The sequence below is a fragment of the Phoxinus phoxinus genome (assembly GCF_949152265.1).
Source record: "Phoxinus phoxinus genome assembly, chromosome: 2".
Taxonomy (NCBI): Eukaryota; Metazoa; Chordata; class Actinopteri; order Cypriniformes; family Leuciscidae; genus Phoxinus; species Phoxinus phoxinus.
The window spans coordinates 44,904,591-44,932,386 of record NC_136877.1 but is presented as its reverse complement, the minus strand read 5'-3'; the positions used below and the strand labels follow the sequence as shown (position 1 = coordinate 44,932,386).

General features: G+C 38.0%; 4 protein-coding genes across 7 annotated transcripts in view; all 4 read right to left on the bottom strand.

Moving 5' to 3' along the window:
* ehbp1l1a (EH domain binding protein 1-like 1a) overlaps nucleotides 1–2,228 on the bottom strand; it is a 40,498-nt gene extending 38,270 nt beyond the window's left edge. For 3 of the 4 annotated variants that reach the window (XM_079604724.1, XM_079604721.1, XM_079604722.1), the window contains exon 1: nucleotides 1,858–2,228. In XM_079604724.1, coding sequence (XP_079460850.1) covers nucleotides 1,858–1,961 — 104 coding nt within the window. In that variant the 5' untranslated portion in view covers nucleotides 1,962–2,228. The remainder of the gene's footprint in view (nucleotides 1–1,857) is intronic. The other variant, XM_079604723.1, reaches the window with a different exon arrangement.
* Nucleotides 2,229–6,627: 4,399 nt separating this feature from the next.
* On the bottom strand, nucleotides 6,628–10,446 carry kcnk7 (potassium channel, subfamily K, member 7). Its single transcript, XM_079583948.1, has 3 exons — nucleotides 10,098–10,446; nucleotides 8,499–8,894; nucleotides 6,628–8,385 (listed from the first exon to the last, which is right to left on the bottom strand). The coding sequence occupies exons 1-3, from the start codon at nucleotides 10,432–10,434 to the stop codon at nucleotides 8,033–8,035; spliced, it is 1,086 nt and encodes a 361-aa protein (XP_079440074.1). The 5' UTR covers nucleotides 10,435–10,446; the 3' UTR covers nucleotides 6,628–8,032.
* A 1,789-nt stretch (nucleotides 10,447–12,235) lies between these two features.
* taf6l (TAF6-like RNA polymerase II, p300/CBP-associated factor (PCAF)-associated factor) lies at nucleotides 12,236–23,006 on the bottom strand. Its single transcript, XM_079583915.1, has 13 exons — nucleotides 22,841–23,006; nucleotides 22,533–22,705; nucleotides 21,953–22,039; nucleotides 21,691–21,841; nucleotides 21,546–21,596; nucleotides 21,123–21,217; nucleotides 20,693–20,767; nucleotides 19,681–19,901; nucleotides 19,442–19,574; nucleotides 19,224–19,352; nucleotides 17,698–18,194; nucleotides 16,158–17,027; nucleotides 12,236–13,251 (listed from the first exon to the last, which is right to left on the bottom strand). The coding sequence occupies exons 2-12, from the start codon at nucleotides 22,671–22,673 to the stop codon at nucleotides 16,700–16,702; spliced, it is 1,908 nt and encodes a 635-aa protein (XP_079440041.1). The 5' UTR covers nucleotides 22,674–22,705; nucleotides 22,841–23,006; the 3' UTR covers nucleotides 12,236–13,251; nucleotides 16,158–16,699.
* Nucleotides 23,007–23,332: 326 nt separating this feature from the next.
* Nucleotides 23,333–26,011, bottom strand: cth1 (cysteine three histidine 1). The gene is made up of 2 exons (XM_079584998.1): nucleotides 25,583–26,011; nucleotides 23,333–25,052 (listed from the first exon to the last, which is right to left on the bottom strand). Exons 1-2 carry the CDS (start codon nucleotides 25,589–25,591, stop codon nucleotides 24,129–24,131), a joined length of 933 nt encoding a protein of 310 aa, XP_079441124.1. The 5' UTR covers nucleotides 25,592–26,011; the 3' UTR covers nucleotides 23,333–24,128.
* Nucleotides 26,012–27,796: the final 1,785 nt, after the last annotated feature.

The following is a 27,796-nucleotide window of genomic DNA, read 5'->3' as shown; positions in this document are numbered from 1 at the left end:
CACATAATTGCAGTTCTTTTAAACTTTCTAATGATCCTGAAAGAAGTATCACGGTTTCCACAACAATATTAAGCAGCACAACTATTTTCAACACTAATAATAATAAGAAATGCATCTTGAGAAGCAAATCAGCATATTTTAGTGACACTGAAGACTGGAGTTATGACGCTGAAAATTCAGCTTTGCGTCACAGGAATAAATTACATTTAAAATATATTCAAATAGAAAACAGGTATTTTAAATTGCAATATTATTTCACAATATATATATATATATATATATATATATATATATATATATATATATATATATATATATATATATATATTTCTGATTCAATAAATGCAGCATTGGTGAGCAGAGTTCAAAAACAAAATCTTACCAAACCAAAACATTTGAGCGGTAATGTATAAAATATGTCTCAACTGTCAAAAAAGACAACATGCAGAGAGTCTCAAAGTGAACTTGCTTCTACCAACAATAAAGGCATGTCTACACCGTATTATACAATATCCCTTTATGCTTTCTATGGCTCTATGCATATTGTTCCATCAAAAAAAACATTGACATATCTAATCATTCAAATCCAGTCATTCCACATACTACAAATTCTTCTAAGCTAGCCACATCATTGGACTTGCACATGTTTGAGTATAAAGCAAGACCTGGAAACTGGTTGCTTTTGGGAAGTTATCTGTTGCAGAGAACAAGAGCATTATATGACAAATAATTAATAATGTTAATGATAATAATAATATGATTTATTTCCTTACTGCCTCTAACTAAATAAAAATTACAGTTTCCTGTCTGTGTTGGAGGATCACATCAATACTGTTTATAAATATGATTATCCTTCAACAATCATTATTTTAATGGAATATCGATTACCAAATAATCCACTGTCACGATGCTAATGCATATTAAATTATGTTGCTTGTTCGGAGAGAATCTGAAATAATCTCATGCATTTAACAAATAAAGGACACTATCACAATAATGAGACATAGACCTAAGTGTCACATGCAAGGTCATTTTGGACTTGTCACACTGCCAGTCAAAAGTCACTTGACTTTATCTTTATCTTTGAGTTTATACTAAATCTCAAAAATCTTATGAACTAAAATCATATATTTCTATGCTTGAAAATAGTTTTAGACACAAATAAACAAATTGGACAGGATAGTAAAGGAAAAACCTTTAAAACGGTTTAAATCAACTTCATGCAGTTGTGCCTTATGCAGATGAGTGTGAAGAGCTTCAATTTAAACAAAAGTTATCAAATTTGAGAAAGATAATTTTTAAAATAGTGAAATACACATAGTGTGAAAGACTATATCATGATTGTATGGAAATATACATGGCTATGGTAAGTGCTCAGAGCTTCATTTATCAACATTTGCAGGACCCTCCCATCTGCAAAAACATCACATCAAAAGTGCATAATGAAGCTGCGAATGACTGTCCTTGAAGATGCGCTTCAAGTGGAACCGGAGAACTGAAAGTAAAACGGAAGTAATGGAAGGTAGGTTACTGTAGGTGACTCATAACAATACTCAGTACTACTACTACAAAAAAGTGCTTGGCAGAGTAAACAAGCCCTCTGATAGGGTTCATTCTTGAACTTTAACTACCCATACCACTCAGTAAACTACACCATGCCTACACTGCAAGCGCACGAGCTTCGTTGTTTATAATGGGAGCGTTGCGGTCTAATTTTATAGCGTCGCGTATATCGCTCAACTGGTGTCACTGCAGCTACGTCAGACTTGAAAAGAAACGTTAAACACGTCATACTGTATTAATTATGCATTTATAACAACAACACATGACAATGAAAAGAAAGATCGCATTTCTTACCACTTCTTAGTGCACTCTACGGTGAGTTCTTGAAAGGACGCGGCAAACTGAAACTTCGACGCTCTTTTCCCAGCGCGCTGGAGTCTCTTCCAAACTGATGTCATGATTACAGCAGTTGAACTAGACGATTCCTCACAGAAGAGACTTGTGAATTAAAAAGACATCGTGGGAATTGCTGTGTCACTTCGCCTAGCCCCGATGTTTCAGGGATGGCAGCTCCGCGCGCCGCCGCCGCCTCAGTCATACACTGACACACACACTGACACACATGCTCCAAATGTCAAAGTGAAGATATAAGCGCAGACAGATCAGAGGAAACATAACCAAACACTTGCGATGAACTGACATATCCTGCACTCCCATGGAAGAGTGGCTGGGAGAACAGAAACGCTGGGTCACCACTAGGCTATTATATTCAGTCATTAGCATCCAACTGGCTTATTATTCAAATGTGTTGTAGGCTATTATGAAAAATAGCCTGATTGCACTATTATTGTAGCCCTTTTGATAGGCATATTAATATAATAGGGCTGAGGTTTTGATTCAAAAGTCCAATTACAGAATGGTTGTTTGCTTTTAAAAATATGCGGTTTTGCATTGCTTTCAAAAAAACCTTCCGGTCTTGGGAATCTGGTCTGCGAACTAAAATTCAGATTTTGGGTAAACAGTAGGCCTAATAATCTATTAGGCTAATATAGACTATAGAAGTGGCCAACATATATATTTACCCTGGAAAATTTACATCTTCCCCTTTTACTCAAATAAATATAAATATGCCTATATAAAAGAAAATTGTAAGATTTTGTTAGCATAGCCAAATTATTGTGACGTTGTGCTCATGGCGTCGTTGTATTTGTGATAATGCAGTGAAACATGCCAATGTGTAACATCATTTTTGGCAATAATACCGCTCATACAAATATTATGAACATGAAAAAACAAATATTAACTAATATGCTGTAGCCTAGTCGATGTGCTTTTTCTTATAAGGTTTTTGTTTAGCATTTTAACATAATTTTGTATTTATATAGGCTATATATATATATATATATATATATATATATATATATATATATATATATATATATATATATATATATATATATATATATATTATATAACAACAACTTTTGGTCCTCATGAAACAATTCAAGAAACAGCATTTATCATGAATTGTTTTGTGCTTAATAATTTTCCTGTTTCACAAAATTTTAAACAGTAGAGAACAAATTATATTATCAACATAATAATTTAGGTGAAACATGATATAAAATATTTTACTGTTTCACAGTACAGTCTGAAAAGAAAATTATAGGCTGTTTATTGCCATGGGCTTCCAATGCACTGCCATGCATGTTAAATGAAATATAAAAAATATTAAGAGGAGCAAAACATGAGATAGATAGCACATATCTCCCCTGCTGGGTAAGGTGAAGTAATATTTCATTGTGCTTTCTTACCTCGCCGTGGGAAGCGGTTTGTCTTGTTGAAGAGAATGGAGGTTGGCAGGGCTATTCAAAACACTCTGTTGAAGGTCAAAGGTCACCATTTGTGAGCAGTTTTTACTGTGCTTCACACAATAGCATAAAACCGCTTACTAATGTTAAAAAGAGTGAGAGAATATTATTTTGCATTTCTTCTAGGCTATATCCGATACAGTTGACTGTTAGGTCTTGTTCAGTAGCCTACAGCACACTCATGCTGTTTGAACAATGTTTAGGTGTGGCAAAAACTGCAGGTATATTGTGCAGCAGGTAGCCTGGTGTTATGACCTGAGATCAGTTTAGCAGACATCATGAGCTGGGCTGATTCTAGATCAGTGCGAGTGGGCAGGCTCAAACTTGCTCTGATCAGAGTTCAGATTTGGCAAGTCCAAAACCAATCTTTGCACGTCAAGCAAGATAAAAATCTCTGAAGCTCTGCATTGTCGCAGTCATTGAAAATTATGCCACAAATTTCTGAAGTCCTTTCTGGGATATGACAACAGATTAATTAAGTCAGTTTAATCTGTTCATCAATCCAAGAATAACCGAGCGATGAAAGATGGATAGGGAAAGGGAAGAGAGAGACGTAATGAAAACTCACACGGATCACGAATAAGGTTCCTGCTCACGGCCGTACACTTCCTGTTAATTGAGCGTGTCGTTGTCTCAGTGTTTCCTGTTTTCCTGTAGCATTGACCTCTCCATGCCCAAGTACCAACTGCAGGAAATGTTCTAAAAAAGGCAAACCTAAACAAACCAGAGTGCCATTGGTATACATTTCTTAAAAATAAAGCACATTTCCATCCTTGGTAAATTATGGAAGGGAATTAAATTTACATTGTTACCAAAAATGTCCATTTCAAAAAAAATTTTTTTTTTTATATTTCTATTCTTTTTTTTTTTTCAACATTGATAATAATCAGAATGTTTCTTGAGCAGCAAATCATCATATTAATGATTTCTGAAGGGTCATGTGACACTGAAGACTGGAGTGAGGATGCTGAAAATGCAGCTTTACTATAACAGCAATAATATTATGGTCATACAACATTTCATTCAAATTCACTTAAAAAGAGAAACATCTTACTGACCCCCAAACTTTTGAACTCTATACTAATGATATTATCAGCATAACGATTTGAGTGCATCATGAATCTTAATTTCTCAGCAGACTTTGACCATTGAATTAAATGAGATTGAATAAGAGAGGCACCCGAGATGACATGAACTTCAAACGTCTGTCAAGACCCGACGCTCATGTTCTCCGGCATGATTTGAGAATGATCCAAAGAGCATCTTGTGCTTCAATTGAAGCAAAAACATCTGACCTTCTGAACAGAGGAATCCTCAGCATGTCACAAATGTACTTACATCTCACCAGTGACCTAGGAATATTTCTGATTCACTAAACATTTATTTCTGTAAAAATTTAAATCTTAAAATTAAATTAAATCTATTTTGAACGTTTCTTAGCAATTCTTACAAATGTAAAAATAAATCAGATCAGTCCAAGTAACTGATTTGAACGATTAAGAAACTGATAAAAAACTCTTGATCTGATTTTAATTTTTAGGAAGGACATTTGAGACTTGCCACAAACCCACAGTCCCGATGTCCAATCTCTCATATGTAACATTATGAGAGCACAGTTTGACAATATGACCTTAATTTCACAGGAAAGTAACATTTCATGATCTTTTGAAATACATCTCTCTCTAGGAGTGGAAAACTACATTGTGGTAATGTTACTCCATCTGTTCAAGATCAGAGATAGCATTTAAACCACCATGATAAATATAGACATGCATGTAACACCTGCTGACTGTCAATCTGAATGAAAGAGCAGTTGACAGTGTGAAACCATTAGACACTATGGTAAAAAAAGGTCATATGAATATACAGGCAAGCTACATTGGTGATAAATGTGTTAACGCCATTCGAAATGTTAAAAGTTTGATTTAATGAGCACTGTGCCTCGTTCAAAGAACTGCTGAGGATTTCAAAAGTTTGAGGCCAGCAGGTTTAGGAAAATGTTGTTTGTGCTTCATGGTCCTCACAGTAAACAAGTGGGGAAGCCCCTATCATTTCTGCAACTCCTCTGGGAAGCTCACGTCACGCCTCTTTCGGTCAAGGACTCGTGTACTGTGTTTGTTAACAGATGTCAGCAGTTCGGCCATTTGGATTATTTGAGGGGATGCAATCTTACTCATTTTCTATTTTTATCCTATATGCATTTGCTATTTTTAACCTTTCTTGGGTCTTAAAATGACAGCTTATTAAACAACCGTTTCATTCAAGTGACTAAAAATGGGTTGATGTTTTATTACCCAGCACTGCACCAGCTTTACTTCAGTCCTGGCCTATATGCAACTCCTGTAACCCCATCAAAAGAACTCAGAAGCAGCCGTTTATCTCTCTCTCACGCACACGCACACACACACACACACACACACTAAATGACTGAAGACTATAATAGGAGTGTATGACCTCATTTGCAGAGTGTGTTTATGTCAGACTGGCAGAGGAGAGGCAGTGCTGGGCACAGATTCTGAGTCACCATCCCACACACAAACACACACCTGCTTCCCTGTTGTAACTATTAAGAACAACATGTTAAACACTAACATTTCAATTTGAATAGATTTATTGTAAGAGGCTGAATGTGGTCAAATAAATACTAGAGGGAGAGATCACCTAAAAATGAAAAATCTGTCATCATTTACTCACCCTGAAGTTTTTCCAAACCTGTAAAAATGTATTTGTTCTGTTGAATGCAAAGGAAGATATTTTGAAGAATGTTTGTTACCAAACAGTTGTGGGGCACCATTGACTTCAAATACCATGGAAGTCAATGGTGCCCCACAACTGTTTGGTGACCAACATTCATCAAAATATCTTCCTTTATGTTCCACAGAAGAAATAAATTCACACAGGTGAGTAAATGATGACAGATTTTTCATTTTTGGGTGACCTATCCCTTAATGGATTTATTTACTTCTTAATTGGATGAATTTGAGCACATTTAAATGAAAAAAGCAGCCAACGTGTAAAACCTACATGAGATGTGCTTTAACACTTAAATACAATTTCGCCAATCATTATTACATATTCAGGCCTTTAGCGACCCGGATTTATATCTAACATGCATGGCTCTCTAACTGCCACAATGGTCTAAAACTCTCTTGATATTTTAATAACAATTACAAAAGAATAAAATAAAGCATTATTTTATTACATTTTGGAACTTGGAAGGGATGCTTTTTACCATCATCATTGTCATCGTCAGAGATCATGTTCTCAGTACATTCACCATCTGGCTCATATTCGCAATCTCATTTTCAACATCTTCAAAATCAATAGTTTGATCGCTGACAGCTTCTTCGACAGATCCAGCATCAAGCGACAGTGACACCAATATCTGATTGTGTGCAGTACTTGCTCTACTGTCCACTAAGGGGTGAGGGTGGTGGACAAAAAACTGAGATGGAAGGAAATCAAGTCTCGCAAATGTTTTGATTTCCCCCGAGAAACTTGCGTTCGCTCGCAAAACTATGGAATCTTGTTTCCAAGTAAAAAGATAATCGCGACTTTATATCTCGCAATTTAAAAAAATGTATCGTGATTTGGACTTTCTCGCAACTGTGTTGTTTTCATCTCACAATCCCTCAGAATTGCGTAAAATAAACTCAGAATTGCAAATTATAAAGTCAGAATTGCGATAAAAAAATCTGAATTGCGAGATATAAAGTCGCAATTTCCTTTTTTATTTTTTATTATTGGTGGAAACAAGAATCCATGGTTTTGAAAAGTTTACTTTTCATCTCAGAATTTATATCTCGCAATTATGACTTTATAACACAATTGCTAGTTATATATATATATATACACACACACAAACACACATGCACACAAGTCAATTATGACTTTTTTCTCAGAATTGTGAGATGAAAAGTCACAATTATCTTTTGAATTGTTTTATACCGTGGCGGAAACAAGCTTCCATACAAAAAATTGCATTCCCTCGCAAAACTTTTGCATTCTTTGAGAGTGAAAGCAAAGTTTTGCGTGGGAACTCAAAACATTTGATTGAGAAAAATATAACTAAAATATTGAAAATGAAACATATTATAATAAAGATTGAGTAAGTGTGCCCAAACTTCGACTAGTAATATGGTTGACAATATTGGTTTTCAAATATTTATAATGAATAATAAATTCATAATCTTTAAATATATATTTTTTATTTTTATATAATCTGTATTGTAAATGTAACTTGTTTATTAAACAGATTATAAATATAAATGCATGTACCACTCAGAACAATAAAATACAAAGAGTATTGGAGAAAATAAACTAATAGGGCCACCTAGTGTTTGCCAGCTTCTAGTTATTAAAGCTAGTATTGCATATTATGGAGGCACACCACTGCTGGATATTATTTATACTTTTTACAATGTCCAGTTCCATTATATCAGTTATGTAGTGGAAGTGGATGGACACAGATCCGTTTGCATAAACATAAAGCCCTTATGATAGGACTGTGTCTTAAGTACTAGCGTTGAGTCAAGGGGGCAATCGGTTTTACTTTCTAGTATCAAATTAGACCAATGTATGTTTTAATATAACTGACTAGAAACAGTTATTAAAAGTCTTAAAGAAAAAAATGTGATGACCAAGTTGTAAGACTAGTATTAGCCGTTTATGCAACCGGCCCCTGGGGAGGAGTTTGGTCTTAGTGAAGGGGGAACGTTTTCTTTGGAGGTCGCCATGGGTGGCATGTCAAAGTTTGGTGGCAGCTCTACTGTTGGAGTGGCAGGTGAGTCTGAGAAAGTAGGAGAGATTGTGGATATAGGAAGAGTGTAATGAGGTTCCTCTTCTGGACCTGCCATGTCCCCACTGAGCACAAGCTCATCCAAACCCAGCCCCTTCAGCTCACCCAGCCACGGTGGTCCAGAGAAAAAATGCAGAATGGCTTGAACCTGCTGGAGTTCCCAGAAGCTTTCCAGGACGACAAGCAGGACAATCAGCCCAAGCATCAGGTAACCTAAATGATGATTCAATACATGAATAAATTAGATCATGCATTGGTTTGTTGACTTAAATTAAAGACAAAATATGCTTAATCCAACATGTTTTGAAAAAAATCCTAGGACTTACAGGAGGTTGCGAACTCCAGCACATGACGTGCTGCTTGGCTTTGCGTCCTCCCAGGCAGGTAGTCGCCCAATCCAGTCGTGCTGAGTGAGATAAAACAAAAATACAGCGACTCCAGGTAGCTCCAGTGGTTCTCCAGCAGACACAGGGCACCAGCGGGTAGAAGAAAGAACAATGTCGCGGTGCAAAAGGCAAGGACACTGCAGTGCAGCAACGCAGCATGGTTGCGAGACAGTCCCCAGAAGACTTGAAGGTTCTGAATAGGAGTGTGTGTTACCCGGGGCAGAAGGGCTCGAGTGAGGCAGGACAGCAGCAGCATGGTGAACGGGATGCCCACTAGACAGTAAACAACACAGAACACACGGCCCTCATCCGAAAGGGGCACAGTGGTGCCATAACCTGCAAATAAATTATACAGTGCAAACTGTATAAAGTGTGAAGATATCAGGGACTTTGAAGACATCTTTCCTTTTTGACAATTATTAACAAATGTGAGGGCCAAAATTACATTGTATGGTATACTGGTAGACTACAATAATGTCAAACAAATCAAATAGATAATCAGTCATTCTTTATAAAAATACATACATTAAAAAAGAAAAAGTAGATAAAGCTTGTATTGAGTGTGGACTGAAATGTTAAGATAAAAATAAATAATGTAAAAAATAAACTATAAATAAATCATGCATTTTCTAAGTTGACTGTATCCTTAAATGAATCAAAAATATGAGTGATTTAACAAGTTTTAAAATATAAATAAATAATATATTTTGTATTGAGTGTGTGGACTTAAAAATATTGAGATTAAAATAAAGAAATAGGCTATTTTAACAATAAACTATAAAACAAGCATGCATTTGGTTTGTTGACTAATTAAAGACACAATATAGGCCTATGCTCAATCCTACAATAAATACATTCTAAAGGATAAACAAACAAATGTTTTGTGACTTAAATCATATTTTTAATACTAAATTTGACTGTATACTAAAATAAGTCCTAAAGGATAAATACATTTTAAAGGATAAACAATGTTTTGGTTTATTTTAAGGTGACGTGCTTACTCAAATAGGTACGGATAGCCTAATATACTTACGGTTGGTTTAGTTCCGGTTGGTTAGGGTTTGGTTGAGGGTCTGGGTCAGTTACTTGTAATTATGCATAATTTACTGCGATGACAACAGTAAGTAGCTACAACGTGTAACTACGTCCACTTAAAATAAAGTGTTGCCATGTTTTGTACTGCGTGAGAATACTTAATATTTAAAATTCTTTATTTTGAAAACTATAGGCTACATCGTGCATTGGGTGACTGTAGGCCTACTCAAAAAAAATGATCAATATTGTTCAAAAGAAGAAACAGGACAAATAAATAAATAATGTTGAAATAAATAACTAGTGTCGCATCTTGGCTGTAAACAAGACTGCACATAACACATTGGCAATTCTGTTTATAACATGACATTAGTCCACGTCTACAAGTCAGAAGATAATTGAAATATTAGTTTGTATTATTCATGTTTGTGAATTGTGTTCAATAAATTCATGGCGTAGTTTTCAATTTCAAACATCCAGCCAACATCTTAACTGCTATCTGCTCACCTGTGGTCGTGAGGAAGGTAATGACGAAAAACAGCGACGACGTAAAGTCGAAGTTGCATTCAACGCTGTCGGATTTCAGTGCGGCCACGCCACGTTTACTCGCAGAAAGCACGTTCATTAACAAACTGTCCAAACTGCTTTCTTCAACACACGGGTTCTCTGTCAAAAAAAGAGATTTTAGTTCACGGACCTCTTGAACTAGTAAATTCGCCTCAGGTTGCTCCAATATCATCAAAACAACAGCACCCAGGATGATAAAGAGGCCATACGCCATCATCATGAAGATGAACGCGTGAGCACGCAGAAAAGTCCGAGCTTTATCCGCAAAAATAGCCATTATTAAACTAGTTTTGTTTGTGTATTCTCTAAGGGTGGTAGAATGTGGGGTGCTGCATGTGTAACCAAACCTGGGCTCTGACATGGAAAGTTCAACACCACACTGAAAGTTTAATGCAACAGGTTAGCGGACATCTGTGACACCATCAAGGCAAGGCAAGCTTATTTATATAGCACATTTCATACACAATGGTAATTCAAAGTGCTTTACATAGAAGAAATTAAAATAATCAAAAGAAATAAGAATAATTAAAACAGTTTAGAATAAAAAATAAAATAAAATACAGTGCAAACAGTCGAAAGCACAGTGGCACAGTGCTCCTTCAGTAAATGCTAAGCTAAACAGATGTGTTTTGAGTCTGGATTTGAATGTGGCTACTGTAGGAGCACACCTGATCTAGTCTGATCTAGAGTAGTCTGTATGCTCCATGTTGCTCTTTTTTCAAACTGTCTTCTGGAGCCATACATGGCTTTGTTCGAATATGCCTATAAGACATGATTAGCTGGTCCAGGTGTGTTTAACTGGGGTTGGAGCTGAACTCTACAGGACCCTCCAGGAGCAGGATTGGACACCTCTGACCATCATTCGCTTCACATTAGTGCATAATCAATCTTGGTACCTGGTTAACCTTTTTTGTATGCGTGTTCATTTAAAGAAAAAAGAGCCTCTAAGGCAGTAGTTCTCAACCAGGGGGCTGCAAGATGACTTAAAATTACTTTAAATGAGACAAAGCAAGAATTTAAACAAGCTAAAACTACAAAAAATTATGCCAAGCTCCAAAATATTTTATTGGGTAGAAATTGTGAGTGGGGAGGCTTTAAAATACATTAATGTGAAAAAAAGTACACCCTTTTGAATGGTTTTACATATCAGGAGGACATAATGAAAAATCATCTGGTCTTTAGCAAGTCTTAAAATTATGAAAACACGACCTCAGATGAACAACAACAACACATGAAATATTACAGTGTCATTATTTGTTTACCAAAAATAAAGCCAAAATGGAGAAGCCATGTGTAAAAAACTAAGTACACGCTATAAATCAATAGCTTGTAGAAACACCTTTAGCCGCAATAATTTGAAATAATAATTTTCAATATGACTTTATCAGTATCTTACATTGTTGTGGGGGAATTGTGGCTCGCTCTTCTTTACAACGTTGCTTCCGTTCATTGAGGTTTGTGGATATTTGTTTATGCACAGCTCTCTTATAGTCCGGCCACAGCATTTCAATCGGGTTGAGGTCTGGACTTTGACTGGGCCATTCTGTTGTAGGTTTGCTGGTGTTCCTGGGATCATGATCAAGTTGCATGAGCCAATTTTGGCCAAGCTTTAGATGTCAGAGAGATGCCTCACATTTGACTCTAGAATACTTTGGTATCCAGAGGCGTTCATGGTCGACTCAAAGAAGACTGCAAGGTGTCCCTGTCCTGTGGCTGCAAAACAATCCCAAATCATTAACCCTTTCACCGCAGTGCTTGACTGTTGGTAGGAGGTGTTTGTTCTGATATGCTGTGTTTGGTTTTTGCCAAACGTGGTGCTTTGAATTATGGTCAAACATCTCCACTTTGGTCTCGTCTGTCTAAAGGACATTGTTCCAGAAGTATTGTGGTTTGTTCAGATGAAACTTAAGCCGTGTTGCCATGTTCGTTGTAGAGAAGCAGCTTTCTCCTGGCAACCCTTCCCAACAAACCATACTTGTTCAGTCTTTTTCTAATTGTACTGTCATAAACTTTAACGTTTAACATGCTAACTGAGGCCCGAGTCTGAGGTGTAGCTGTTTTTTTTTTTTTTTTTTTTTGCAGTTTCTCTGAGCAGTGCATGCTCTGACCTTAGGGTGATTTTTTTACCTTGGGTCTTGAATGTTTTCCACCTGAGAGTAATCTTCCTCACTGTAGAATGACAGACTTCAAATAGTTTGGGAATGGCCTTGTAACCCTTCCTAGACTGATGGCCAGCAACAATTGCTTCTCCAAGATCATTGCTGATGTCTTTCCTCCCACACACCTGAATGCTTCAGACCAGCAAACTACCATCACTTCTGCTTTTATAGAAGTGATCGCACTTACTGATGATCAATTAATCAAGGGCATTTGATAAGCACCACCTGACTGCTACTTACCCTCTTAATTCCTATAGAACATATGTACTTGCTTTATTTAACAAATACTAGGCCAAAATGAAGAAGCCATGTGTGACAAACTATGTATCTGGGTTTGCACAGACCTGCCGAGGACCAGATTTTCTATGTCCTGATACATAAAACCATAGTAATCAAAAGGGTGTACTTTCTTTTTCACATGACTATTGTTGTGGACAATGGGAAGGACAAAAAGTAACAAAGGTTGAGATTCACTGCTTTAAAGGGGGCATAGTAGGGGGTAAAATAAGAAATGGGAGAAAAAATTATATTTCATATATAATACGTTCATTTTCAATACTTTTGCATATAGTATTGTATTCCCTTTTAAACTTTGCATTTCTTCGCAAAACTTTTCGCATTGAGACAGTTTTTCCTTCCGACTTATATTATTTCTATCACAAAGTTTTGCTAGCTAATGCAAAAATGTTTTGTGAGACCTTTTTTTTGTCATTATCATGTTCTTATATTGGCTCCATAAAAGAAAGCAAGACATACAGTACTGTACCTGTTGGGAACAGTTAGTGATTAAATAATGACTCATTTCATGGGTGAACTGTCCTTTTAAAAACATAATGCATTATATGAATTAAAATGAATAACGATATAAGATTTATTCTCTAGAACAATGGAAACGTATCTTATTTTATGTAACATTTTTAACAACTTATTTAACCCTTATGTGCTGTTGTGGCTGTTTTCAGCCACTATGGGGTATTTTTGAGTCTTATTTTGGCCATAACTTTTTCCGTGTTTCAGCAAATGGAATGATTTTTGGTGACAAAGCTTATTTTTACACATATTATAGGAAAATGCTTTGAAAATTTTCAAAAACTCAACAGTACACTCTGGGCAAATTCACTACCCTTTCGTTATGTTCGTGGCTGAAAACAGCCACTACTTTAAACTGCTGTAAAAATTGATCAGATAAATATTTTTTTGCCATTTTTTTTGCATAAATCTATTAATCAACCTCAGTCCTGTTCAAAACTACTAAATGTTTTTAAAAAAATCAAGATTTTAACTCTTTAATTGCCAAATTCATAAATTATGTAACTGATTTGGGAGGGGAAAAAACACAAAATTACTTATTTTCAATATAAAATGTGATTGTGGACTGGATTTTTTTTAACCTTTTATCACAGTCTTGGACATGTCAAAGATTAGAAACAACATTGGTTTTGATGCATTGTTAGTTTTTGTGCAGCATCAGATTTTAACTTTTTCTCCCTCATTTACTGTTCGTGGCTGTTTTTGCCCCATTGACTTCCATTATAACCACATTTTTTGATTGCAAAGCCATGACACCATAAAATCATGCATTTTTGATTGTTGGTGGTTTTCCCTGTTGGGAAGAGGTAAAATTTTTAATTTTTACTGTTGATAACCAGGTGGCACCATTAACCCTTTAGATAGGCCTGTGCAAAAAAAAGCTTAGTTTCTGGCTTTTACATGGAGTTATATGGAGTATAATAGCATAATAAAGTGTGTGTGTGTGTGTGTGTGTGTGTGTGTGTGTGTGTGTGTGTGTGTGTGTGTGTGTGTGTGTGTGTGTGAGAACTCACCTTGATGTGTCTGAGAAAATCAAAATATGCACCTCAGCTCTCAGAACTACATGGAGTAAACAAAAACAAAGTAAGTGTATTTATGCATCTGCCTTTTGATGGTGAGAAATGCAGACTAAACAAAAACTAAGCAAGTGGATTTGAACACTTGCATGCAAGCCTGCTGGTCATTTGATGGTGAGAAGAGCAGCAAGCAACATGAGAAAGGGCTTGACTTGCAGTGAAGTTCTAGAGATGATCATGCAGCCTGACCCGTCCAGCGAGCTGCAGGATGTATTGTCTTCTCCCTCTGACACCACAGACTCAGGAGAGGTAGATCCTGATTTGGATGTGGCACCCTCATCATCCTCTCTAGCTTCCACTGAAGGCGAGGGGGATTCGGAAGATCCTGGGTCTGGGTGGATTGGGAGAAACGGCGAAGTGTGGTTTTCCACCAACGCGGAGACAACTCCCTTTCTTCAGCCTGCCAGAGGCGTGACTCCAGGGCCGACGAGATGATTGACCTCATTGTCAGCATGACCAACCTCCAAAACGCAGAGCTCTGGTGATTTCTTGAATCTTGAGAGGGACATGGTGGCTCTAAAAATCGCACGACCACTGCGATCATCCCACAGGCAACGTGTGGACTCCCCTCTGGACCTGTAGACGCCGGCCAAAATCAGTAGCCCCATGTAGGCACGGAGATCTGTGGAGTCCACCCTGGTCCAGTTTCTCATTGTGCGGCGCCCGTAAAAAACAGATTGAACACAGAATCAATGTTCTGGACCCTTGCGATGGCATAGCGCGTCGGCCATGAAGTCACGCCTCTGGCAGGCTGAAGAAAGGGAGTTGTCTCCGCGTTGGTGGAAAACCAAACTTCACCGTTTCTCACAATCCACCCAGACCCAGGATCTTCCGAATCCTCCTCGCCTTCAGTGGAAGCTAGAGTGGATGATGAGGGTGCCACATCCAAATAATGGTCTGCCTCTCCTGAGTCTGTGGTGTCAGAGGGAGAAGACAATACATCCTGCAGCTCGCTGGGGTCAGGCTGCAGAGTCATCTCTAAAACTTCACTACAAGTCAAGCCCTTTCTCATGTTGCTTGCTGCTCTTCTCACCATCAAATGACCAGCAGGCTTGCATGCAAGTGTTCAAATCCACTTGCTTAGTTTTTGTTTAGTCTGCATTTCTCACCATCAAAAGGCAGATGCATAAATACACTTACTTTGTTTTTGTTTACTCCATGTAGTTCTGAGAGCTGAGGTGCATATTTAGATTTTCTCAGACGCATCAAGTTCTCTCACACACACACACACACACACACACACACACACACACACACACACACACACACACACACACACACACACACACACACACACACACACACACACTTTATTATGCTATTATACTCCATATAACTCCATGTAAAAGCCAGAAACTAAGCTTTTTTTTGCACAGGCCTATATAAAGGGTTAATTGTGCCACCTGGTTATCAACAGTAAAAATTACAAATTTTACCTCTTCCCAACAGGGAAAACCACCAACAATCAAAAATACATGATTTTATGGTGTCATGGCTTTGCAATCAAAAAATGTGGTTATAATGGAAGTCAATGGGGCAAAAACGAACAGTAAATGAGGGAGAAAAAGTTAAAATCTGATGCTGCACAAAAACTATCAATGCATCAAAACCAATGTTGTTTCTAATCTTTGACATGTCCAAGACTGTGATAAAAGGTAAAAAAAAATCCAGTCCACAATCACATTTTATATTGAAAATAAGTAATTTTGTGTTTTTTTCCCTCCCAAATCAGTGACATAATTTATGAATTTGGCAATTAAAGAGTTAAAATCTTGATTTTTTAAAAACATGTAGTAGTTTTGAACAGGACTGAGGTTGATTAATAGATTTATGCAAAAAAAATGGCAAAAAAATATTTATCTGATCAATTTTTACAGCAGTTTAAAGTAGTGGCTGTTTTCAGCCACGAACATAACGAAAGGATGGGAATTTGAACAATGCACAAGGGTTAATGCATTAAGCCCAGTTTTTGCTAAATTAATTAAAGGGGTTTAAATTTGACATGGAGCTTATTACCAGACCTAAAAATTAAACAAATATTTGGAATTATAAACAGTAGTTTAAACACAAAATAATAAAAATATCTTGTGAAATATCTTCATAATGTATTTATTTTTATAGGCCTACATCATTACAAAAAAGTTCAACATGTCAAAAAAAAAAAAAAAGTACATACATAAATACTCTAATGCAGTGTCTGTAGATTCATCTTGCTATAAGTACAGTAAATATAATTTTAAACTCTATTTGGTGTCATGTTCTGTGAAACTATTTGCAGTAGATGCTGACATAACTATGAGAGAATTCAAAGTTAATGCTACTGATCAGAAGAGTTAGAGTAAAGAAGAGTTATTCATTCAAAATTTCCCCAAAATAATCCTTATTTGCATAGAGCATATCGAATTTTTCACCTGTAGTTATTAAGATGCAGTCAAATGATGAGATGTCACTGATTCACGTTTCTCTAAACGTCACATACATACATCACCCTTGGATATTAAAGAGGCAGATGAAGCGAGTAATGGGAACACGTCCAGCGGCGCACGGGTTTGCTGACCCTCCCGATGACCGGTAGCTTGTGGGCGTAGGCACGAGGTGGGAGGGAAGTAAGAGGCGGAGTTGGAGTAAAGCTCGTCTGGAAGCGGCGTCCCTGACAGCGTCGTCCCATCTGCCGCCCGCCGATGATGAAAGCGAATGCCGGAGGTCCAGCCTGAGGCGGCGGAAAACGGGCTTTGGGGAAAATATCTCGGGATTGGCTGCTTGAACGTCCCGGACGTGATGAGGATGACCTGGAACGTGAGACGGAGGAAGAGCGGGCAAGAGATCTGCAGACACGGGACAAAAAGAGACTACCAGTGAGAAAATGCCTTTTGAACCTTCGCTAAATCATTTTAAGCGTTTTAAATGACAAGACTTGCTAAAGTAGTATTAGTCAGTGTCATTTAAGGCAGTGGCCTTGGTTCCGGAAGAATTTTTCCCAGTAATTTTAGGATATATATATATATATATAAAAAGTCTTTGTTAAAGCCATTAGCCAAACCAACCAGTAACGAGGTGAATCACAATCTTACAAACTGTGATTTGAAGCAAAAAAAAATCTAAATCAGAAAAAGGTAAAAGACTGTTTACTAAATGGTTTTAATAAGGGAAAGAACTACAATCCCATGAAGCATTGCGAATAATAATCAAATGAAAAACAATGGAGATAATATATGTACTATTGATTTAAAGATGTGGATATAAATAGGCATCTTATGACATCTTTTGATGCAATTTGCATGGGCGACCCTCTGATTGGTGGATATTTATTTCCAGAATCATGGGTAGTGTAGTTTTACACCAGGAATTCTACTGCATATACAGATTAACATCCTTGTAGCTCAATTTTTAAAGGTTTATAAGTTATAGTTAACAATCAGCTTCCCTTATGGAAAACATGAATAGGATTTTTACTTCCAGAACCTGTCTGTTGCACTCAAGTGGTTCGACTCGTACCTCCCCGGGGCGGTGGCAGCCAGGCTGGGTGGTTGTGGTTCCGTACGAGGGCTTCCATCTTGCCGTGGGCTTATGTTCATACTGGCCGTGAGTTGGGGCATTTTGCGCGTACTCTCAAGATTAGGGGCAGCGCTCGCTGGCTCTTTCCTGCCCTCTAGTGGTTGGCAGGGACCTGCAGAAGGGGCGCCAGCTAGTGGCGGGTCAGTGCTGAAGCGTACAGCCAGACTGTCTCCAAAAAAAGAGTAGAGTTCACAGTACATGGCAGGAAGAGATACAGGAGTCCACTCTTCCCATGGGCAGCCAGCTCCACCTGCTTGTAGATGACTTGCAATGCCGAGAGGAGGTTCAGAAAGGGGTTCAGGAGGTGGGCTGAGACCAGGTGAGCTTTCTCTGAACCCCACAGCCCCCGAGGCAGTGCCCGGTAGAGCAGCAGCACCTCCTTCTGTTGCCAAGGTCAAACTGAGAGCCTTCATCTTCAGCAAACGCTCTACCGCCACCTTCAGGCAGGAGATAAAGTGGTCAGTTGAGCTTTAGATGAGAGACATTAGGGTTGGACTAATAGACTGTTGTATAGAAGATTAATTCATTGAGATTTAGATATGACGTCTACAGGCTGCAATTGATTTAAATAAATATATGCACTGCTTTTTTCAGAGTGAAGTACTGCACTGTTGTTTCACATGCAAGCAGCTCATAAATCTGGTGTTTTCAGTGTCTCAGATGGGTTTGGTTTGCACTAAATGTTTGAGTTAGTTTGGGTCAGTTATAACGTGCATTTGGAAACACAAAATGGGCCAACCATCTTCCCAAATTTGTAATAAGAGGCGATTATAAATGATATATATTATATCGGCTGTTGTTAACAAAAGAGAAGCTTTTAACGGCTCCCCATGGTTTTCCACCTAAATAAAAGCTTAATGTAGAAATTAAGACAGTTATAAAATAAAATATTAGTATTGTCATTTTACAGATGGTAAAAAAAAAAAAAAAAATTCACAGTGAAACATTATAATAGTAATATTTCTTATTTAATATTTTAATTTAGTAGTAATAATAATTATATTATTTTACAGTAAAATTATGTTGATATATCTTATTATGTTGATATATAATAATTTATGCCAATTTAATGTCATTTAATAAAAATAACAACAATCATTATTATTATTACTACAAAGAATATTACAGAATAAAATTCTTTATTTATTATATATTGGTATATTTAAATGTCTGTCCCTAATGAAAGGTGTCATGGAGACTTCATATTGTAATCATTATTATTATTTTATCACATGGTACGATTTTTATTATTATTATATAGTCATATTGATATACATCTATATAACCCTAATAACGCAATTAGATTTATCATCCCCCAAATCATGCAGCCTTAATAGAAAGTGTCATGGAGATTGCATACTGTGTTTCAAAATGTAACAATGTACTTAAAGAAATCAATGAATGTATATCAACATCCTGAAAAGAAACTTGTGCACCATAATCAATGTTTAAAGTACTATACTTACCAGAATGGCTCCATAGACTTTGTGTCCGTCTGCTTTCACCTGAGCGTTAGACACGGAGTAATCATCTAACACAGCTTGTAAATTCGCCCAGTAGGCAGGGAGGTGAGGATACAGCACACGTTCAACAGCCTGTGGCAAACACACAAACACACACACAAACAGTATGACATTAAGGAGTAAGAAGTGTATCTGTGGGTGTTGTGCTGTCTGCGGTTTACCTTCCAGCCGAGAGCATGCAGACCCACTACAGCGCCGTAGTGGGAACAGAGAGGTCGTACTGGGTCAGAAAGAACTTTCTGCAGAGACAGAAGGATCTGATGGTACAGCCCACTCACAAGATCACCGTGTGTCCTACAAGTCAACATGGGGAGAACCACCAGTCAAGCCACTTTTTGAAATGGGTAAATTGATTAATTAAAGATTCAAGACAACAAAAATTAGGATGCTCAAGAAATACCAGAAAATATGGCTGAGCAGAAGGGCAGCGTAGTCTCTCAGGGTCCAGTGATCATTGAGGGGGTTAATGGAGGCAGCCAGAGGCTCCAGGATGCAGTACATGACACTAGACACCAGACTTCGCACATATGAGCCCAGATACAGGTACGGGTTCTGCACCAAACTCTTCACCATGTGCAATAGCCTGTTCAACTGCTCCAGATCATGACTTACTGACTTTACCTAAGAAAAAGAGAGAATCGTAGGCCCCGATTACACCTGGTATTAGGATGCGTTTTGGTCGATTGGATCACAAGTAGACGAGGGAGACACGTTCCCGTTCGCACCTGGTGTTTTAATCCGTCTCTTTTGTCCACTTTCAAACACTTCTGTCCTGATTTCTACGAGGGGGGGTCTATGGGTGGGTATATATGGGCTTTTTCGGAGACGACGGAAAAACATACGGAGAGCATTAGCTTTCGTTTCCGCTCTGACAGCCGCAAGATCAGCCGAACGCTGTGAGTTAGTGTTAGAAATCAGGAACAGTGAGAGAACATTGTGCTTGGTACGTTTTTCATCTTCAAACCAAACTCGGGTCTCTTGACAAACTCTTGACAAAGTTTAAATCCCGTCTGGCTAGTGCACTTCTCATAATATTTACACATTAGTTCAGTAAGCGGAGAGTAGACGGTCTTTTGTGGCTGTTTGAACACATTCGACCACATGAGAGTTTACACTACGAAAGCAATCCGGTCAAATGTGTTTTCGACTAACTCTGGAAGTGGTCAAAAGTGAACAAGCTCAAAGCGTTTTAGACCCCGTTTAAACCTGTATTTAGCGACGTCCACTTGTGATCCGATCGACCAAATCGCATCTTAATACCTGGTGTAAACAGGGCCATAGATTATAATATGGTTCAAATAGCCAGCGGTCATGTAACAAGATTCCCTAAGTTTTACAGCAATTACAAAACGGGCATTATTATACAAGGTACAAATTAATGAATGCATTTTTACATCCTGGACAAAACGTACCCCACTGATGACGTAAACGAAGTAAGGCAGGAGGGCAGCGATCTTTGAATTGGACTGGAGGTCTAGCAAAGCCACCTGATGGACACAGTAAAACATTATTATACTAGAAAAAGAAAACTGTGCTCTGATGTATATTTTAATGCTTTAAATGTTACATTAATGAAATAAAAGCACTACAGTAAAGTACAAGGGTCTGTAAGATTTAAAAAAAAAATATGATTACAATTTAAAATAACTGTTTTCTATTTTAATACATGTATTCCTGTGATGCAAAGCTGAATTTTCAGCATCATTACTCTAGTCTTCAGTGTCACATGATCCTTCAGAAATCATTCTAATACGCTGATTTAATGCTCACTAAACATTTCTACGAATAATAAATTAAACAAATGACTGACCCCAAACTTTTGAAAGGTACTAGTGTAGGTACCTTCATGAGATGTGGGTCCTCTCCTAAAATGGCTCGCGTTATTTGTTGGTAATACTTCAGGAGATCCTCTGATAGAGACTGAACCGCTGTGGGCACTAACAAGAAACAAGCTGTTATGTTATAAGAAAAACAACACAGAATAGAGCTGAGAGAGATATTGAATATTTACAGTATATTATTTTGATGATGATAACTGATGATGTGATGTGAAATGGTAAATGTGCCTTTTTAGATAGATTCAATACTGCATTTTGTAGTATATAGTGGCTTTGTTTATATAGAGCATTTAAATGTAATGTATTATCATTAATTAATATAATAAATTAAAAGGAGTTTCACTATATATAAAAAGCCCAGACCTGATACAAATTAAACTGACAAATCATTTTAAATAAGCAGCAATTCAAATATTTTGAGGTTTACCTGTGCCTTGCGATTCGAGATTGCCTTTCCCATCAAGATATGACACGTTCACTGCCGATGAGACAAAACAGACTACATGAATCTTTTTAAAAATGGCAAGATCATAAATTATTTGAGTAAATCTCACTAATGATACCCGCCTTACCTCGAACCAGCGTTTCTGCACAGCCTTTAGGGATGTTGGTAGCAAGTGCCAACTCCACCAGATTTACCTCCCGATCCTCTACAAAGAAAAGCTCTCCTTCCTTCAGTGGACGGAACGGTAAGGCGTCTTGCGCACCGTAGCCGCAAACGGTCTGTAATATGTACAGAAACCAGTGTAATGTTGCTCTTCATATGTTAAAGTGTATTAAACAACACCATAATGCACATTTACATAAAAAAAAAAAACAAATTCAAAGAGATACCTCAGTATTGCTCCACCGTAGCGCTCTATTGAAGTCTTCCACGCATAGTTTCCTTCTCTTTGCATGTCTCATAAACTGTGAGCTGTTCTGTAGAGGGAAAAACAGATGAAATGTACAGACTTGGGTTGCTTCTTTGCAGAATGTTTGACATCTTTCCTTACAAATACTTTAGAGGAATAAAAACACATGCATGCAAAACATCCACAAAAGCTTAAGATGAAAACCTTGTGACCATGTCAGATTTTAGAGACAGAACCATACATCAGGGTGAATGTATAAAAGCAGGCAAAACACGAAAAGCATCGATGTTTATGTCAAATAACAGTCATAAAAGCTTCAGATGGAAACTTTCTTAAATAACAGCACATATCAGAATTGCTTTAAAAGAATAATCAGACACGTGCATCATGTATCGAAACATGCAATGCATGCACAACAACATCTGCAACTGCAAATGACAGACGTGAACATGTAAGTGGAAAAGCTCGCATGGAACAAAAAGCTTTATACGGTAAACATGCACGCGTGTAAATATAGTGTATTATAAAACTCAAGGTGAAGACATGAACTGATATGTGACCTGCGTTGCCTCTCTGAGTCGGTAACACACATCCTCAGCCAGCAGAGCTGCCACCTCTTCGCTGAGCTCCACGCCGGTGCTCTCGGCCATCAGTTTGATGGATTCCCGGGGCACCTCGGCGAAGCGCCGTTCCTCCGTCATCTTCCCCTCAGAGAGATCACTAGATAAATACGCTGTGAAGTACAGTAAAGGTTTAGAGCTAAAGCGGCTATAATGCGTGGCATCAGTCTCTATTCAAGTCTCCTCGCTAGGCTGCCTTAGCACACTTGTAATAAAAATGGGGCTAGAAATCATGCACCGTAACTTACCTTCTTATTGACGACGTATCAGTTCATAGATGCAAAGTACTTTCTATTTTACTAGCATTATGTGCCTATATTAGCAAAAGCAGCTTAGCTCTTCAGACTGTTGTTTATCTACAACACACTGGTGAACTTGAGGGAAGCGCCGATTGGCCGTGAGCTTCGCGCATGCGCACGCTTTTTTACGACCTTGCTATTTTAACTCAATGTAGCAACCGAGTCTTTTGAATCGGTTCAGGAAAGATAGTTGACTCCTTTTTGCAGTTTGCATTTTCTGCCAGGTTGTCCACAAGTCAGTGCTGAGAAGGTCCGCGGTTAAGTACAATTTACAAAATATTTTGAAAAGTCTTAAATTTGACATGGACAGTTTAAATTAGAATAGTTCATTCCAGTCAGCAAATTTTCTTTGGCTTAAATTTAGCCCAAATAAACCACTGAAGTGTGGCCTTTAGATTACATCGTGTTTGCTAGCCCACTTCGTTTTTAGCCAGAACTAAACCAGAACTTCACTCATAGTGAGCCAAATACAAACATGTGTGGCATGTGAAACCTATTATACATTTATAATTGGTTCTTCACTATACAATCACCTTTAAGGGAAAATAAAAAAAAATCAACAGTAGGTCCATGGAGGGAGGTTGCGCTGATATCAGCAGTTGGAGGCTCATCCATGACCTTTAAGGGGTGATTGTATGGGCACCAAAGCTTGAAAAACACTTCAATAAGATCCTTACAGCATTCAATCAGTAATTACATCTTATTTCCACTACTAGCTGAAAGGTAGAAATTCCTACACACTTTTAAATTCCCAACTTTAGTAGCTTCTATAATCCTTTTGTTGAAACCCAACTTTCTACAGACATACCAATAACTGCAGTTTGAGCAGCTTTCAAATGTTCACATTTCTAGAAAAGACAAGCCCAACAAAAATAATCCTTTTAGGAAGTTTTATTGAGATCCAAAGATGCTGATGTTACTAAAATAACTTAGGTCATTTAGTTTTAAAATCATTTACTTACAAACATTCATAGTCAAATCAGTCATATATACACACACACCAGTAAAATAAAGTCTCAATTACAGGCTTAGTTCAGTCTGTCAAAAATAAGTGGCCTCTGAAGTACAAGACAGACTTGAATTAAGATAAAAGCAAATACTTGAGAAATAAAAGCAGTTAAAAACAAGTGGCAAAAAGACTGTACACTTACTAATAAAAACAAGTTAAATATAAATTGGCACAGCACAGTCACAGTTAAGTTTATAGCGGTTAACTTCTGGGATCCCACCACAGGATTTACACTAGAGCATCTTGACCAGCATTGGTAGCTTTCTCCAACATCTGGAGCCTGAGGGCCAGAGGTAGCAGCAGGTCATTCAGATGTTGGCTGCTGAAGGTGAACGCATTGTTGGCCACTGCTTCCACTGATGGTGGCGTGATCGGACCAGAGCCGTCGGGGAACACCGGCGAGGTCAAAGCGGATGGAGGCGGAGATGGAGACGAACACATGTCCGAGACTGGCGAAATGGACCCTCCGTTGGTCATCTGAGGAGGCCAGGATGTGCGGTTCAAGTTGACGCCTTTGATTGTATTGGGAAGCCCATGCTGGAACCGGCAACGGGTGCCATACAGACAGAAACCAAAAGAGCTAAAGGTGCGACAGAGGGCACCGCGAGGCTTCCACTCTTGGGATTGTGACGGAGACGGCCAGGTTCGCTCTTCCTCCCCACCGTCTGATTCAGAGCCACCCTCAACATGAAGGAAATGGCATCTGGTGCCAAAAGGGCAAACCCCAAACGCACGATAGGTACGGCACGGTACATTCCTGCGCCGGGGACGGACGGGCCTTTGCTCTTTAACGTTGTGCACAAACAGACAACGCGTGCCATAAACGCAATAGCCGGCGGTGTGGTAGGTACGACAGAGCTCGGTTTTGTACTTGGGATGGCGGGAGGGTACGTGGAGATCGTGAAGGCCGTGGGCAAACTGGCAGCGTTCGGCATACTTGCAGGTACCCGTCTCAGCATAGCGGCTGCACAGTTCGGTCTTGTAGCGGGTGGAGCAGAGCCAAGGGGTCATCGGAGGGGATGATGGAGACTCAACCAGGGGAAGCAAAGCCTCGGCAAGGGACAGGCTCCCTCGTCCTAACCCCTCTGTCTCAGGGAAGAAAGCCCCATTCAGGCCTTCAGTAGGGAACAGAAACAGGTCATCTTGACTGGTCTAGAATGAGAGGAAAGAAAGTTATTTTTAGGGTTTCAAATTATAATTTCAGCATTGACTACAGCAAACATTCAGTTGTCATTTTAATATGCACATTTATTTTTACAAGACATTTTAACATTTGGTTTCAATTTATTTTCATGGTCCCTTTAACATCTTGTTGTATACAAGTTTGCACCAACAGGTCTACTAACTCTCCTTAGAGTATTAGTAGATTGGTAGAGTTACAATAAGTTGACATGTAGTTAAAGGTACTTAGTCAGTAGAGTGTCTGTGTGGAGCATCACAATATTAAGTTTACGAATACTATGAGAGTTAGTTGACATGTAGTTGCAAAGTTAGTCAACAGATTGTTCAAAGGGGACCATTAAAATAGTGTTACCACATTTTAACTAGAAGTTGTAATAATGATTTTAGTGACTCCTATACGGTTACTCACAGTATTTTGTTATGTGAAAGACATTTTAGTAATAAATCAAACCAAGTGGTGCAATGCATATATCTTAAAGCAAGACAAAAAATAAACTTACCTCAAACATTGCTGTGCGTTTTTGGACTGCTTTACAAAACTCAACGGCAGCTCAATAAAACGAGGGCTGTGTCGTTCAAAAACTGACGTTAAAGCAACCAAAACACCGAATGACCTCTGGACATGTACACTCGACTCCGTTGCTTTATCCCGGGTGGAAGACGCGAACTAAACCCTGTGACTGACAAGTCCAACGTACCAACAACTGCTCGGCCTTTGGTTTTAAAGCCGGATTCCGGCATTTCAAATGTGAATCAGCTGTGAAGCGTGAACATTGGAATCAGCCAATCAGGTTTGACGCAAGCGGTCGTCAATCTAATTTGGAAGCGATGATGCTTTTGTCTGCTGCGTGCGGGTGTTTTGAATTTGATCAAATTTGGGATATCCTTGTAGGATTTACTGGAATAAACATTTGACAAGGAGCTTGTTAGCCGACTTCAAAGAGCAAACTCTGAATATACACGCAGGTCCATCCTGTATCAATTACCGCATCACACCTCGAGCTGTTAATTGAGCGTTTGTCTGTGAGTCTTTGTGTGATGTTTATTGTGAGGCTTTAGATGAGGATGTACATTTACTCCAGTCCGCACAGCTCACCATAAGCAATCGAGCATTACAATCTTAAATTTCCCACTGTACTGATTTGAAAAGGAAACAATAAAATATCAACTTAATAGGAAACATTTGAAAAAAAAAAAAATGAAAAAAATCAATTTTCTATATAAAAGTTATAAATAGAATATTTTTAAAATTGAAACCTTCGACTGAATGGATTAGCCTGTGGTATTAAATTATAATATATTTGTATGTGCTTTGTTGCTTGACCACCCATTAATAAACCTAACTGTTAAACATTTTAAATCAACTAAGCAATCTAGGCTGTGATACATTATGTGATGTTTATATACATTTTTAATTAATAGGCTGTGATACATTATGTGATGTTTGGGACATTATATGTTTGACATTATGTGATGTATTTAGGCTGTGATATATTATGTAATGTTTGTGACATTATGTGATGTATTTAGGCTGAGATACATTATGTGATGTTTATATTAATTTATTATACAGTAGCATACAGATAATTCAATGTTAGACCTCATGTTTAATTCACACAGCACATTTTACACAGTTTTGTCACAGGAATGCATATTGTTTTTGTGGAAATATGCATTTTCAATGTTGGATCTTCTAGATAATTTAAAGTTACAAAATCGTACAAAAATATTGAACCGACTGTATGCCCGCAGACACCCTTTAATTTTTGCAGCTTGGAAGAAGCTTGCTGATGTCAAACCAGTATTTGTCCATAGTAGGCACACTGTAACTTTACCTCTGTTTTCCCCCTGTATTGGTTTTGTCTCCTGTTACTTGAGGTTCTGAATTAGGACTGTTCGGAGTGACCTAACCATGTTTGTAGTTTTTAACACTTTTTATCTATGTTTGTAGTTCTAGATCCCCCAAAGTGTAATGGGTTGTGGGCAATATAAGCCACGTACGGATCCACACTTTGAAAATACCAGAAATAGTAGACCATCCGGGGACTTTTGGCATACTCTTTTCAACATTGAAACCAGAATTCCAACATGACTTATTGTAATCTCACGTACTATTTAGGATGGATGGTATGAGCATTGGGACGCAGGGAATATTTCTCAAAATTGAAGCTTGTAAAAAATATTTTAAGATATGCCCGTGTTAAAACACCTCAAACAAGTATTTTAGTCTGGGACTAGACTTGAACCTTGTCTGTGAAACCGGGGATTGTAAAAATATACAAATATTAATGAGAGGTTGTTGTTTTTTTATTCTGAAAGGTGTGTGTGTGGGCTGGTGTTCTCAGTGGTCACAGGATAAGCATTCATTGCCACTGCTGGCTCACTCAGATCTTCAGACGCCATCTTCTTCTCTGAGATGCTGCTGTTGATGTCAAACTTCAGCTACACATCTCTGTTTTCTGTGGACATGATGTCTAATGCAGTCATGATGTCTTTGGTACTGTCAGATGTTGTTGTCAAACTGTATCTGATAATGTCAGATGTACAGTTGGAAAACTCTTTCTGATACAGAGTTCTGACTGTACGGATAAACTGAATGCAATTAAACATTTACCATAAATTCCTGTATTTAGTTTACTTATTTGATTTCAATCACATTACTGTGTTACTTGGTTTACGCATATTTTTCATGCCGAAAATTTGAATGATACCCA

Bases quoted from the DNA above. Each gene is read 5' to 3' on its own strand.
- kcnk7 (XM_079583948.1), bottom strand. From the start codon at position 10,434: ATGGCTATTTTTGCGGATAAAGCTCGGACTTTTCTGCGTGCTCACGCG. The intron at 8,895-10,097 runs GTGAGCAGATAG...ATTTATTTGCAG, and splicing joins TACCTTCCTCACGACCACAG to GTTATGGCACCACTGTGCCC. The intron at 8,386-8,498 runs GTAAGTCCTAGG...ATCATCATTTAG, and splicing joins GCTGGAGTTCGCAACCTCCT to GTTACCTGATGCTTGGGCTG.
- taf6l (XM_079583915.1), bottom strand. From the start codon at position 22,673: ATGACGGAGGAACGGCGCTTCGCCGAGGTGCCCCGGGAATCCATCAAA. The intron at 19,902-20,692 runs GTACGTTTTGTC...TCTTTTTCTTAG, and splicing joins TCGTTTACGTCATCAGTGGG to GTAAAGTCAGTAAGTCATGA. The intron at 18,195-19,223 runs GTAAGTATAGTA...TCCTGCCTGAAG, and splicing joins AAGTCTATGGAGCCATTCTG to GTGGCGGTAGAGCGTTTGCT.